We start from the raw sequence: 13,450 nt of genomic DNA, 5'->3' as shown, positions 1-13,450 counted from the left end.
TAAAACGAGTCCTATATCAACATAACCTGAAAGGCCGCTCAGCAAGGAAGAAGCCACTGCTCCAAAACCGCCATAAAAAAGCCAGACTATGGTTTGCAACTGCACATGGGGACAAAGACCGTACTTTTTGGAGAAATGTCCTCTTGTCTGATGAAACAAAAATAGAACTGTTTGGCCATAATGACCATCGTTATGATTGGAGGGAAAAGGGGGAAGCTTGAAAACCGAAGAACACCATCCCAACTGTGAAGCACAGGGGTGGCAGCATCATGTTGTGGGGGTGCTTTGCTGCAGGAGGGACTGGTGCACTTCACAAAATAGATGGTATCATGAGGGGAGGAAAATTATGTGGATATATTGAAGCAACATCTCAAGACAAGTATGTGGACACCCCTTCAAATGAGTAGATTCTACTAAAATCCAGCACACCGCCATGCAATCTCCATAGCCAAACATTGTCAGTAGAATGGCCCGTACTGAAGAGCTCAGTGACTTTAAACGTGGCACCATCATAGGATGCCAACAAGTCCAGCGAGTCAATTCATCAAATTTCTGCCCTGATAGAGCTGCCCCGGTCAACTGTAAGTGCTGTTATTGTGAAATGGAAACGTCTAGGAGCAACAACGGCTCAGCCCTGAAGTGGTAGGCCACACACTTTCACAGAATGTGACTGGCGAGTGCAGAAGCGTGCAGTGCTTAAAAATCTTCTGTCGTCACTTGCAACACTCACTACCGAGTTCCAAACCTCCTCTGGAAGCAATGACAGCACAATAACTGTTTGTTGGGAGCTTCATGAAATGGGTTTGTCGAGATCGGTGTGGAAGAACTTGACAGGCCTGCACAGAGCCCTGACCCCATCGAACACCATTGGGATGAATTGGAATGCTGACTGCGAACCAGGCCTAATCGCCCAACATCAGTGCCCGACCTGACTAATGCTCTTGTCGTTGAATGGAAGAAAGTCCCCGCAGCAATGTTCCAGCATCTAGTAGAAAGCCTTCCCAGAAGAGTGGAAACTGTTTTGCTGCAAAGGGGGGACCAACTCCATATTAATGCCTATTCTTGGAATGAGATGTTTGACGAGCAGTTGTCCACATACTTTTGATCATGTAGTGTATTTACAGTACACAGCTACAATACCTCCACCAAGCGGCATGATTATATCATATTCAATGCTTGTATTCTCCAGTTCAAATGCCAGTTTAAAGCATGCAAGTTTTCCAAATCAAGTGTCTCTCCAAAAAGTCATGCTCACGTTCACTTCCAGTCATGCTCACCAGATGGTACAGTATCACTCCATCCAGCTATATTAGCAGTCTATGATCTGCTCAATCCCAGGAAAATGTTGGTGGGAAGAAGTCTTCATGGATTTCTAGCCAATGGATTTTCTCATGGTATGGCTGTCTCAGATTGTTTTGAGTCCATCAGGGCCAAAGGTGAACTGGTTGAATTGTCCAGAGTACATCAGAGATTGGCTGATGATGTCCTATAGAGGTTCTGGTTGGTCAGTATCTCAGAATTCTGGAGTGTAATTGGTTGGATCTAGGCTATGAGAAAATGTTGCCGTTTTGAAGCAAATTTTCTCCTATTTTACACATTTTACTATCAAAAACTATCTGGGGGGCCGGTAATCCTGCGTGCCCATTCGGTAATCCTGCGTGCCTATTCGATAATCCGGTCCAAGCCGGATCTGTCCTGTTATTAGTTTAGTATCCCAATGTTCTGGAGTCTGATTGTTTTGTATTGTTTTCCAAAGGTTCTAGTTCGACGGTGTGCCAGCGTGCCCTCTCCACCTGACCCTGGCTACACATGTCCCTCCAATGAGAACGTCCCGTCTCTGGAGCCTCTGGACCAATCAGAACTCTCCCCAGCACCGTGTTATTGGAGTACACGTGGTCCTGTCACAGTGTGAGGGGGGGGGGGGGAGAGAAGGTTTTACTTGCAATAGTTATGATCTTTATATGTGGTTGTTTTTCCTACTTTAGTTGAATGCACTGACTGTAAGTCGCTCTGGATAAGTGTCTGTTAAATGACTACAATGTCAATCATAAAAGGGGTTATGCTATTTCTGTAGGGTCTTTTTCTTTACAGAAACCCATATTTATATATCTAATGTGAGGTAATCATATGTCATATGAAAAGCAGAGGAAAGTAGCTCCTCCTACCTGCATGACGATGAACTCCATCACGAGGGGCAGCGTAGTGACATCACCAGGGGGCAGGTCAAACAAGAAGGGGGTGTTGGCCCCGCCCACACCCCTGGTCTCCTTGGTTCCGATCACCAACCCGTCATGACGCAGGTTGATCACCACATGGGAGTCTGTAGAGAGTAGAGACGTATACAAATATCAGACTCTACTACCTCTCTTCAATCTTCAACAACACAAATGCTAACTGCTTCAGGGTATTCCTACAGTATTACTACAGTATTACTACAGCACTTCCAGACGTGGAAATAGAGCAGCTGTGGTAAGAGAGGACCAGCAATAATCACATATATGTACCTATTCAGCAAAGAAATATGATTTAATATGAATATAATAAACATATCACATTTTATTCTAGAGTCCGAGAGGCATTTAATCCACAACAGTGAACAGGAAGGCTGGATCGATGCTATAAATTACACTCTCATTCCAGTATCCCAGCATTAAACTGTCAGTCTAAAGCTGACCAACCAAGAAGCAGCTCTTTAAATCAGCACTGGGCTACATGGGATTGAAACATTGTCTAGAGGATTGTGAAGAGAGAGACAGAGAGGATTAAACCACAATCACAATGTCATTTTTTTTTAAAGGGATGATCTCCTGCTGCATTAATTTGGCTCCTGTAAGACATCATTTAATCCCCAAAACATTAAAAGCAAACATGAGGGTTTACTTTACTGTTACCTCTGGCCCTAAAAAGCAAATCTCAGAGGCCAGGGCAACAACCCACGCAGCTCAACGACCTTACATAATGTCTGGATCTGGGTGGATGAACACAATATGGCTGTTTGGTGAGGGAATAGAACCCAGGTAGATGCAGAGGGAGAGAGATGGGGAAGGAGACAGAGAAAGAATGAAAGAGAGAGACAGAGAAAGAAAGAAAGAAAGAAAGAGACAGAGAAAGAGAGAGAAAGAAAGAGAGAGAAAGAAAGAAAGAAAGAAAGAGACAGAGAAAGAGAGAAAGAAAGAGAGAGAAAGAAAGAAAGAAAGAAAGAAAGAAAGAAAGAGGGGGCAGAGGGGGAGAGATTGGGACCAAGAGTCAGAGACAGAGAGGGAGAGATGTTCCACCTGTTTCTCCTAGTGTATGGGTTTGCTCCTATACGTGAGGTTGACCAGATACAGAGAGACAAAGTTAGAGACAAAGTAGTTTACCTGGTGCTCCTAGTGTGTGAGGTTGGGCTACCTGGTGCTCCTAGTGTGTGAGGTTGGGTTACCTGGTGCTCCTAGTGTGTTGGTGTGAGGTTGGGTTACCTGGTGCTCCTAGTGTGTTGGTGTGAGGTTGGGTTACCTGGTGCTCCTAGTGTGTTGGTGTGAGGTTGGGTTACCTGGTGCTCCTAGTGTGTGAGGTTGGGTTACCTGGTGCTCCTAGTGTGTTGGTGTGAGGTTGGGTTACCTGGTGCTCCTAGTGTGTGAGGTTGGGTTACCTGGTGCTCCTAGTGTGTTGGTGTGAAGTTGGGTTACCTGGTGCTCCTAGTGTGTTGGTGTGAAGTTGGGTTACCTGGTGCTCCTAAGTGTGTTGGTGTGAGGTTGGGTTACCTGGTGCTCCTAGTGTGTGAGGTTGGGTTACCTGGTGCTCCTAGTGTGTTGGTGTGAGGTTGGGTTACCTGGTGCTCCTAGTGTGTGAGGTTGGGTTACCTGGTGCTCCTAGTGTGTTGGTGTGAAGTTGGGTTACCTGGTGCTCCTAATGTGTTGGTGTGAAGTTGGGTTACCTGGTGCTCCTAGTGTGTTGGTGTGAGGTTGGGTTACCTGGTGCTCCTAGTGTGTGAGGTTGGGTTACCTGGTGCTCCTAGTGTGTTGGTGTGAAGTTGGGTTACCTGGTGCTCCTAGTGTGTTGGTGTGAAGTTGGGTTACCTGGTGCTCCTAGTGTGTTGGTGTGAGGTTGGGTTACCTGGTGCTCCTAGTGTGTGAGGTTGGGTTACCTGGTGCTCCTAGTGTGTGAGGTTGGGTTACCTGGTGCTCCTAGTGTGTGAGGTTGGGTTACCTGGTGCTCCTAGTGTGTTGGTGTGAGGTTGGGTTACCTGGTGCTCCTAGTGTGTTGGTGTGAGGTTGGGTTACCTGGTGCTCCTAGTGTGTTGGTGTGAGGTTGGGTTACCTGGTGCTCCTAGTGTGTGAAGTTGGGTTACCTGGTGCTCCTAGTGTGTTGGTGTGAGGTTGGGTTACCTGGTGCTCCTAGTGTGTTGGTGTGAGGTTGGGTTACCTGGTGCTCCTAGTGTGTTGGTGTGAGGTTGGGTTACCTGGTGCTCCTAGTGTGTGAGGTTGGGTTACCTGGTGCTCCCAGTGTGTTGGTGTGAGGTTGGGTTACCTGGTGCTCCTAGTGTGTGAGGTTGGGTTACCTGGTGCTCCTAGTGTGTTGGTGTGAGGTTGGGTTACCTGGTGCTCCTAGTGTGTGAGGTTGGGTTACCTGGTGCTCCTAGTGTGTTGGTGTGAGGTTGGGTTACCTGGTGCTCCTAGTGTGTGAGGTTGGGTTACCTGGTGCTCCTAGTGTGTGAGGTTGGGTTACCTGGTGCTCCTAGTGTGTTGGTGTGAGGTTGGGTTACCTGGTGTAAGGTTGACCAGGTTATCTGCTTGGAGGACCATGGCCTTGACGCGGTGGGCCAGGGTCTGATACTGGAGCAGAATAAACAGCTGACCCTGGACCTGTGGGCTGAGGCTCAGTCCTCTACTGGTCGCCGCATCCTGGGAGGTCAGGCTCTGCACAGGGTCAAAGGTAAAAAGGGCAAACAATCTGATGCCCGACTGTAAGCAATCTAGAAGGCATGGAATTCTGTCACAGACAACCTGTAGCCTTACAAAACAAGCCTTGGGACACAGGGTAGCCTAGTGGTTAGAGTGTTGGACTAGTAACTGAAAGGTTGCAAGTTCAAATCCCCGAGCTGACAAGGTACAAATCTGTCGTTCTGCCCCTGAACAGGCAGTTAACCCACTGTTCCTAGACCAGTTATCCCACTGTTCCTAGGCCAGTTAACTCACTGTTCCTAGGCCGTCATTGAAAATAAGAATTTGTTCTTAACTGACTTGCCTGGTTAAATAAAGGGAAAACATTTCTCTGAGAGTGTGATTGGCCATGTTCCAGACCGTCAGTTGAGCACCAAATCTCACAACACCTGGATAAATGTTAATCATGTAACGTCAGTAATCACATCAATATAATATCGCAATCCGATGCCCAACTGACTGCGATCGAGATGCCGTGGCATTCATTCCGAGGTTAATTTGTGCAGTAAAACAATTGCTTTGCAAACGGTTCTGGAACGCACCCAGACGGACTGTTTTTTCATACAGCAGAGTACAGTTAATAATGTCAAAGTGCGCTGTACTGCTTGGATCATTGTCACATGACTAAAGGACACTAACTAAGCCTGTACCATGATCCCTGCTATCACAGAGCAGGTCTTACCCTTGACGCTGCACGTAACACGACATAACAGAAGGAAATATAAGTTAATTTGATCCATGTAACCTATTTTTCTCTTCACGCTGTCTTTCATACTAAAATGCTCATCTACATTACCATTAACCTCATTTCAAATGATAAAATCACAAACTCCATCTGTCTTGGTCATAACAAACCCATGTTCACCCGTAGATCTCTTCGTCACAGATCCCCAGACTGACGTCAATTCAAAACACCAGTAGATGTATCATCTCTCTCATACTAATGCTCTTTCCAATACAGTATATTAACCTAATTTACACTGATTCAATTGATAAACTCATCCATGTCCTCTTCACACAGATCACAGAAGTCAATTCAAAACACGTCATCAGTATCACCATCACAAACGGTATCACCGTCATCAGTATCATCATTTGGCTGAACACATCAATTCAAACCACCAAAGACCACTACCTTTTTTAGCTTCCACTTCTTGGGGCTAAGCTCCTTAGTACAATAGATAGAATGATCTGTCTTCCAGTCCTTTCCCCCCAGCTGTACCTCTAGTTCCCCCAGCAGAGAGCCCCTCAGGCTGGGTAGGTTTCGTGTGTACACAACCAGTCTGAGCACACAGCGCTGAAGTTCCTCCAGGGAACCAGCCTTCATGGTCAAGCCCAGGGTGTGAGGGTCCAGATTAGGCCCAGGGCTAAGGCTGGAGTTGGGGCTAAGGCTGGGGCTACAGAGGGTGGAGGCCTGGAGCGGGCAGGGGCACAGAGGGGCTAGGTTGGCCATCACAGACACCTCCCCCAGGCGGTGAGTGGTTCCGGTCAGGCTGAGGACCGTGATGCTCAGGGTGCCTTTCTCTGAGGAGAAGGACATGGTGAAGTGGAGGGTTGGGGCCGGCCGAGCTGGTTCTCTGCAGCTGGACCCGTAGTGGAGGGTGTGGAGTGGGATGGGGGCGAAGTGGCCATCCTCGGGGGCGCAGGTGGAAGGAGTATGGTATGAGGATGTACTGGTGAGTCTTCTGCGCTCGCTGTACAGGCTGTGTCCCGTGATGGAGCAACTCCGCTCCAGAGTCTGGCGAGTCTTGGAGATGAGACCCAGACGAGGGAGGGAGGGGAAAGAGGAGCGTCCACCACCATGGTGGGAGTTCATGGGCTTGTAGTGCGGGGAGGCGATGGAGGGTGTGGATAGACGACGCAGGGGGAAGTAGGACTTGGGATGCTGCTCCTTGTGCTCGGAGGAGGCTCCACGGGAGGAGCGATGGGAGGAGAGGGGAAGAGTGGTGAAGTCATCATCGGAGGGAGTAGAGCTGCTGAAGGTGGTGGGGTACTCCACTACCTCCCCGTCTAGATCCTCATCCTGCTGCCTGGTTGTGGTGGTCCCTGCCTGGGGAGGATGAGGTGAAGCGGGGCTCTGTGCCTGGACTCCCAGGGTCATGGTGTCACCAGGTGGTGGTGGTGTTCTAGGCTCCTGGTCTTGGAGAGGACAGGTCTTACTCCTCTTCCAGCACAACACACAGCCCAGGATTAGACAGAGACAGAATGTCACCAAGCCAACCAACAGCAGAACCTGCAGATGGACTACAGAACAAGGAAGATTTAAAAAATATATATATATATATTGATTGATTTAATGCTTCCTTCTCCATTTTGTACCATGATCATTGGCAATGACTTACTAGCTAGCAGATGTGGACTGGGACTAGAAATCAGTCCTGCTATTTCACATGGCCCATTTGAATTATATACAGTATATATACATAATTAAAATGGGCGTGTGATATACACTGCTTAAAAAAATAAAAGGAACACTAAAATAACACATCCTAGATCTGAATGAATGAAATATTCTTATTAAATACTTTTTTCTTTACATAGCTGAATGTGCTGACAACAAAATCACACAAAAATTATCAGTGGAAATCAAATTTATCAACCCATGGAGGTCTGGATTTGGAGTCACGCTCAAAATTAAAGTGGAAAACCACACTACAGGCTGATCCAACTTTGATGTAATGTCCTTAAAACAAGTCAAAATGAGGCTCAGTAGTGTGTGTAGCCTCCACGTGCCTGTATGACCTCCCTACAACGCCTGTGTATGCTCCTGATGAGGTGGAGGATGGTCTCCTGAGGGATTTTTTGAGCAGTGTATATAATTCCAATGGGCCGTGTGAAATAGCAGGACTGATTTCTAGTCCCAGTCCACATCTGCTAGCTAGTAAGTTATTGACAATGATCACGGTACAAAATGGAGAAGGAAGCATTAAATCAACCTTTTTCTTACAGACCTGAGCTAAGCATTATAAGTCAACAACCACATTTTAAGTTAAAAGAAAACTTGACATTGTTACATTATTTGTACAGTATTTGATAATATTAGTCATATTTTTTTACGCTAAGATGATTTATAACAACATATCGGTTTTTTTTGCTAGCTGAACCATACCTCCCAGCTGAACCATACCTCCCTGCTGAACCATACCTCCCTGCTGAACCATACCTCCCTGCTGAACCATACCTCCCTGCTGAACCATACCTCCCTGCTGAACCATACCTCCACGCTGAACCATACCTCCACGCTGAACCATACCTCCACGCTGAACCATACCTCCACGCTGAACCATACCTCCACGCTGAACCATACCTCCACGCTGAACCATACCTCCACGCTGAACCATACCTCCACGCTGAACCATACCTCCACGCTGAACCATACCTCCACGCTGTACCATACCTCCATGCTGAACTATACATCCCTGCTGAACTATACCTCCCTGCTGAACCATACCTCCCAGCTGAACTATACATCCCTGCTGAACCATACCTCTCAGCTGAACCATACATCCCTGCTGAACCATACATCCCAGCTGAACTATACCTCCCTGCTGAACTATACATCCCTGCTGAACTATACCTCCCTGCTGAACCATACCTCCCAGCTGAACTATACATCCCTGCTGAACCATACCTCTCAGCTGAACTATACATCCCTGCTGAACCATACCTCCCAGCTGAACTATACATCCCTGCTGAACCATACCTCTCAGCTGAACCATACATCCACGCTGAACCATACCTCCCTGCTGAACCATACCTCCCTGCTGAACCATACCTCCATGCTGAACTATACATCCATGCTGAACCATACCTCCCAGCTGAACTATACCTTCCAGTTGCTTGGTGAACAGAACCTGTATGAGCAGCCAGAAGAACAGGACGACCATAATGCCTTCGATCATTCCTTTACAGCAGAAGAGTACCACTGCCTGCCACAGGGTCTGGTCAGGGTATTCCTCATCGTGGTAAGGCATGGTGCTGGTGATGCCCGAATGTCTTATTGGACTTGAGTTATTCTTTTAAGTGAAGCGAAAAATTCTTAAGAGTGCATCTTCATGGATGTCCTTGGGCTCTATAGAGTGAGCAGAAACTTCAACTTAAATATGGATCCTAGGAGAGATAGCTTACTCCATAGCTCAACTCCTACTCCAGTACATTAGATCCAGAAGAATTTGTAGATATAGAAGTGGTTCTACAGGGAGGACCTGGGTCCCAGAGGTCTTATTGGGACTTGGCTTATTCCGTTCAGCTCCTAGTGGAGCAGAGGGCTTCAACAGTGATAGTCTCCAGAGAATCGTGAGGTCCTACTGGAAATTCTCCACAGAAATACGGTGCCTCTAAACATCCACTGGATCCATTACACAGAGTTAGGACTCATTGCTGAGCTAGGATGGATAGTACATTCTGTTCAGTAAAGGGAAACCCTGAGTTTAGATATGAGGTATCTAAACATCCACAGCAGAATACAGTCCCCAGGTTCCACAAAACTACAGTTAGGGTTTAGGATGGATATGTTATTGTGTGCAGCATAAGGAGAGACAGTTCTGGTTTAGGATTGTTGTCATTCTGTGCAGCATAGGGAAGAGCCTGAGATTAAATCCTGTAGGTACTTCACTTTATTTCGAAACATCCGTACCAGTTCAGAGAATCCAGAAGAGTTTGTTCGGATTGCCGAGTTCGGACGGATAGCCGAGTTCGGACGGATTGCAGAGTTCGTACGGATTGCAGAGTTCGGACAGATAGCCGAGTTCGGACGGATTGCCAAATTAGGACGGATTGCCGAATTAGGACGGATTGCCGAGTTAGGATGGATTGCCGAGTTAGGATGGATTGCAGGATGATTGCATTCTGTGAAACAGAGCAGCGTGTCTTTATTCCTGATCCGTGTCTTTATTCCTGATCCGTGTCTTTATTCCTGATCCGTGTCTTTATCCCTGATCCATGTCTTTATCCCTGATCCGTGTCTTTATCCCTGATCCGTGTCTTTATTCCTGATCCGTGTCTTTATTCCTGATCCGTGTCTTTATCCCTGATCCGTGTCTTTATTCCAGCTCCGTGTCTTTATCCCTGCTCCGTGTCTTTATTCCTGATCCGTGTCTTTATCCCTGATCCGTGTCTTTATCCCTGATCCGTGTCTTTATCCCTGATCTGTGTCTTTATCCCTGATCTGTGTCTTTATTCCAGCTCCGTGTCTTTATCCCTGATTCGTGTCTTTATCCCTGATCCGTGTCTTTATCCCTGATCCGTGTCTTTATTCCTGATTCGTGTCTTTATTCCTGATCCGTGTCTTTATCCCTGATCCGTGTCTTTATCTCTGCTCCGAGTCTTTATCCCTGCTCCGTGTCTTTATCCCTGATCCGTGTCTTTATCTCTGCTCCGAGTCTTTATCCCTGCTCCGAGTCTTTATTCCTGCTCCGAGTCTTTATCCCTGATCCGTGTCTTTATCCCTGCTCCGTGTCTTTATTCCAGCTCCGTGTCTTTATCCCTGATCCGTGTCTTTATTCCTGATCCGTGTCTTTATTCCTGATCCGTGTCTTTATTCCCAATCCATGTCTTTATTCCCAATCCAAAATCTCTCTTTCTTTTTTCTTTAGCTTTTTCTTCAGAAGGCTCTTTGTTTGCCCCACATTGCTTCAGAGTGATGTTCAAAGTCACAAAGAAAGGAAAACCACAACTTTGAATTTTGCTTCTGACAAAGCTTCCCTGGCAGTCAACATCACAATGTCCTTGACATCTAGATGACATGACAGAATGGTCAGGAAGATCTAATCTGTACAACTCCATAGTTATTATTAGTATCAGAAAGTCTGATCTTCACAAATTTTTTATGATGCATCAACCTTATATCATTCCAAAAATCCCTGTTTCCACACTGCTTCAAGGATGGGTTGACCAATCTTGCAGTCCTTCTCCAATGTCCTCTCTGTGATTCAACTCAGTCTCAATCCAGCCAGGATAATAATTCCAGAGATTAAACGTTTTGGTAATTCCCTCTTCTACAGAGAGAGTCCCCAGTGAGAGAGGGGCGGGGTGGGGAGGGGCCGGGCAGGGGAGGAGGGGCCGGCTGGGCGGGAGGAGGGAAGGTGGGAGGGGCCGGGAGGGGGAGGAGGGGCCAGAGGGAAGGCGGGAGGGAGAAGAGGGAAGGCAGGAGGGGGGAGGAGAGGCCGAGAGGGGGAGGAGGGGCCGGGAGGGCGGGAGGAGGGAAGGCAGGAGGGAAACGAGGGAAGGCAGGAGGAGGGGCCGGGAGGTGGAGGAGGGAGGCGGGAGGACGAGGGAAGGCGGGAGGGGAACGAGGGAAGGCGGGAGTGGGATGAGGGAAGGCAGGAGGGGGAGGAGGGGCCGGGAGGAGGAGCAGGGAGGGTGGGAGGGGGAGGAAGGAGGGGTTACAGGATGAATGAAACCGTTGCTCCAGATGTCAATCCAGCAGTGAAGCGAGTACCGACCTCTCTCACTCACACTCACACACACACACACACACACACACACACACACACACACACTACACTTACTATTCACCCCTCATCCCTGTACATAGACACACACCAATCCCCCCTGTCACTTCTATTAGCATGTCCACTGTCATCTGTCTGTTGCACATCCGAGTTCAGGAATTGACTCTCCTAATCTGGAAACAAACTCCTTTTCTCCATTCCACACACACATGGACATAAACACACTAAGATGTTGCGGAGGAGTCATTAAAACTAGTTTTTCAACCATTCCACAAATTTCTTGTTAACAAACTATAGTTTTGCAAGTTGCTTAGGACATCTCCTTTGTGCATGACACAAGTCATTTTTCCAACAATTGTTTACAGACAGATAATTTCACTTAAAATTAACTATCACAATTCCAGTGGGTCAGAAGTTTACATACACTAAGTTGACTGTGCCTTTAAACAGTGTGGAAAATTCCAGAAAATTATGCAATGTCCTTAGAAGCTTCTGATAGGCTAATTTACATAATTTTAGTCAATTGGAGGTGTACCTGTGGATGTATTTCAAGGCCTACCTTCAAACTCAGTGCCTTTTTGCTTGACATCATGGTAAAATCAAAAGAAATCAGTAAAAATTGTCCTCTGGTCTGATGAAACAAAAATAGAACTGTTTGGCCATAATGACCATCATTATGTTTGGAGGAAAAAGGGGGAGACTTGCAAGCTGAAGAACACCATCCCAACTGTGAAGCACAGGGGTGGCAGCATCATGTTGTGTGGGTGCTTTGCTGCAGGAGGGACTGGTGCACTTCACAAAATAGATGGCATCATGAGGAAATAACATTTTGTGGATATATTGAAGCAACATCTCAAGACATCAGTTAATGCTTGGTCGTAAATGGGTCTTCCAGATGGACAATGACCCCAAGCAGACTTCCAAAGTTGTGGCAAAATGGCTAAAGGACAACAAAGTCAAGGTATTGTAAGTCGCTCTGGATAAGAGCGTCTGCTAAATGACTTAAATGTAATGTAAATGTATTGGAGTGGCCATCACAAAGCCCTGACCTCAATCCTATAGAACATTTGTGGGCAGAACTGAAAAAGCGTGAAAGAAATAAAAGCTGAAAGAAAATATTGTCTCTAATATTATTCGGACATTTCACATTCTTAAAATGAAGTGGTGATCTGACCTAAAACAGGGAATATTTACTTGGATTAAATGTCAGGAATTATGAAAAACTGAGTTGAAATGTACTTGACTAAGGTGTATGTAAACTTCCGACTTCAACTGTATATCTACATACATCTATACACATACATCTACACATCTATACATATATCTATACACATACATCTATATATCTATACACATACATCTATTCATCTATACACATCTATACATCTAGAAAAAGAATGCTGAGTTGCATCCAAAGAACACCATACCTACTGTGAAGCATGGGGGTGCAAACATCATGCTTTGGGGCTGTTTTTCTGCAAAGGGACCAGGACGACTGATCCGTGTAAAGGAAAGAATGAATGGGGCCATGTATCGTGAGATTTTGAGTGAAAACCTCCTTCCATCATCAAGGGCATTGAACGTGGCTGGGTCTTTCAGCATGACAATGGTCCCAAACACACCGCCCGGGCAACGAAGGAGTGGCTTCGTAAGAAGCATTTCAAGGTCCTGGAGTGACCTAGCCAGTCTCCAGATCTCAACCCCATATAAAATCTTTGGAGGGAGTTGAAAGTCTGTGTTGCCCAGCAACAGCCCCAAAACATCACTGCTCTAGAGGAGATCTGCATGGAGGAATGGGCCAAAATACCAGCAACAGTGTGTGAAAAACTTGTGAAGATTTACAGAAAATGTTTGACCTCTGTTATTGCCAACAAAGTGTATATAACAGAGTATACTTATTTTCCACCATAATTTGCAAATAAATTCATTAAAAAACCTACAATGTGATTTTCTGGACTTTTTTCTCTCATTTTGTCTGTCATAGTTGAAGTGTACCTATGATGAAAATTACAGGCCTCTCATCTTTTTAAGTGGGAGAATTTGCACAATTGCTGGCTAACTAAATACTTTTTTGCC

At 46.3% G+C, this 13,450-nt stretch overlaps 1 protein-coding gene across 1 annotated transcript; it reads right to left on the bottom strand.

Moving 5' to 3' along the window:
• Positions 1-557: 557 nt before the first annotated feature.
• syt18b (synaptotagmin XVIIIb) lies at positions 558-10,825 on the bottom strand. The gene is made up of 5 exons (XM_046351617.1): positions 8,752-10,825; positions 6,058-7,166; positions 4,745-4,898; positions 2,166-2,320; positions 558-1,898 (listed from the first exon to the last, which is right to left on the bottom strand). The coding sequence occupies exons 1-5, from the start codon at positions 8,894-8,896 to the stop codon at positions 1,707-1,709; spliced, it is 1,755 nt and encodes a 584-aa protein (XP_046207573.1). The 5' UTR covers positions 8,897-10,825; the 3' UTR covers positions 558-1,706.
• Positions 10,826-13,450: the final 2,625 nt, after the last annotated feature.

This window comes from Oncorhynchus gorbuscha, linkage group LG06 (genome assembly GCF_021184085.1).
Source record: "Oncorhynchus gorbuscha isolate QuinsamMale2020 ecotype Even-year linkage group LG06, OgorEven_v1.0, whole genome shotgun sequence".
In the NCBI taxonomy this organism is placed as follows: Eukaryota; Metazoa; Chordata; class Actinopteri; order Salmoniformes; family Salmonidae; genus Oncorhynchus; species Oncorhynchus gorbuscha.
Note: the sequence above shows the minus strand (reverse complement) of the source record. Positions and strands in the feature narration are given on the sequence as shown.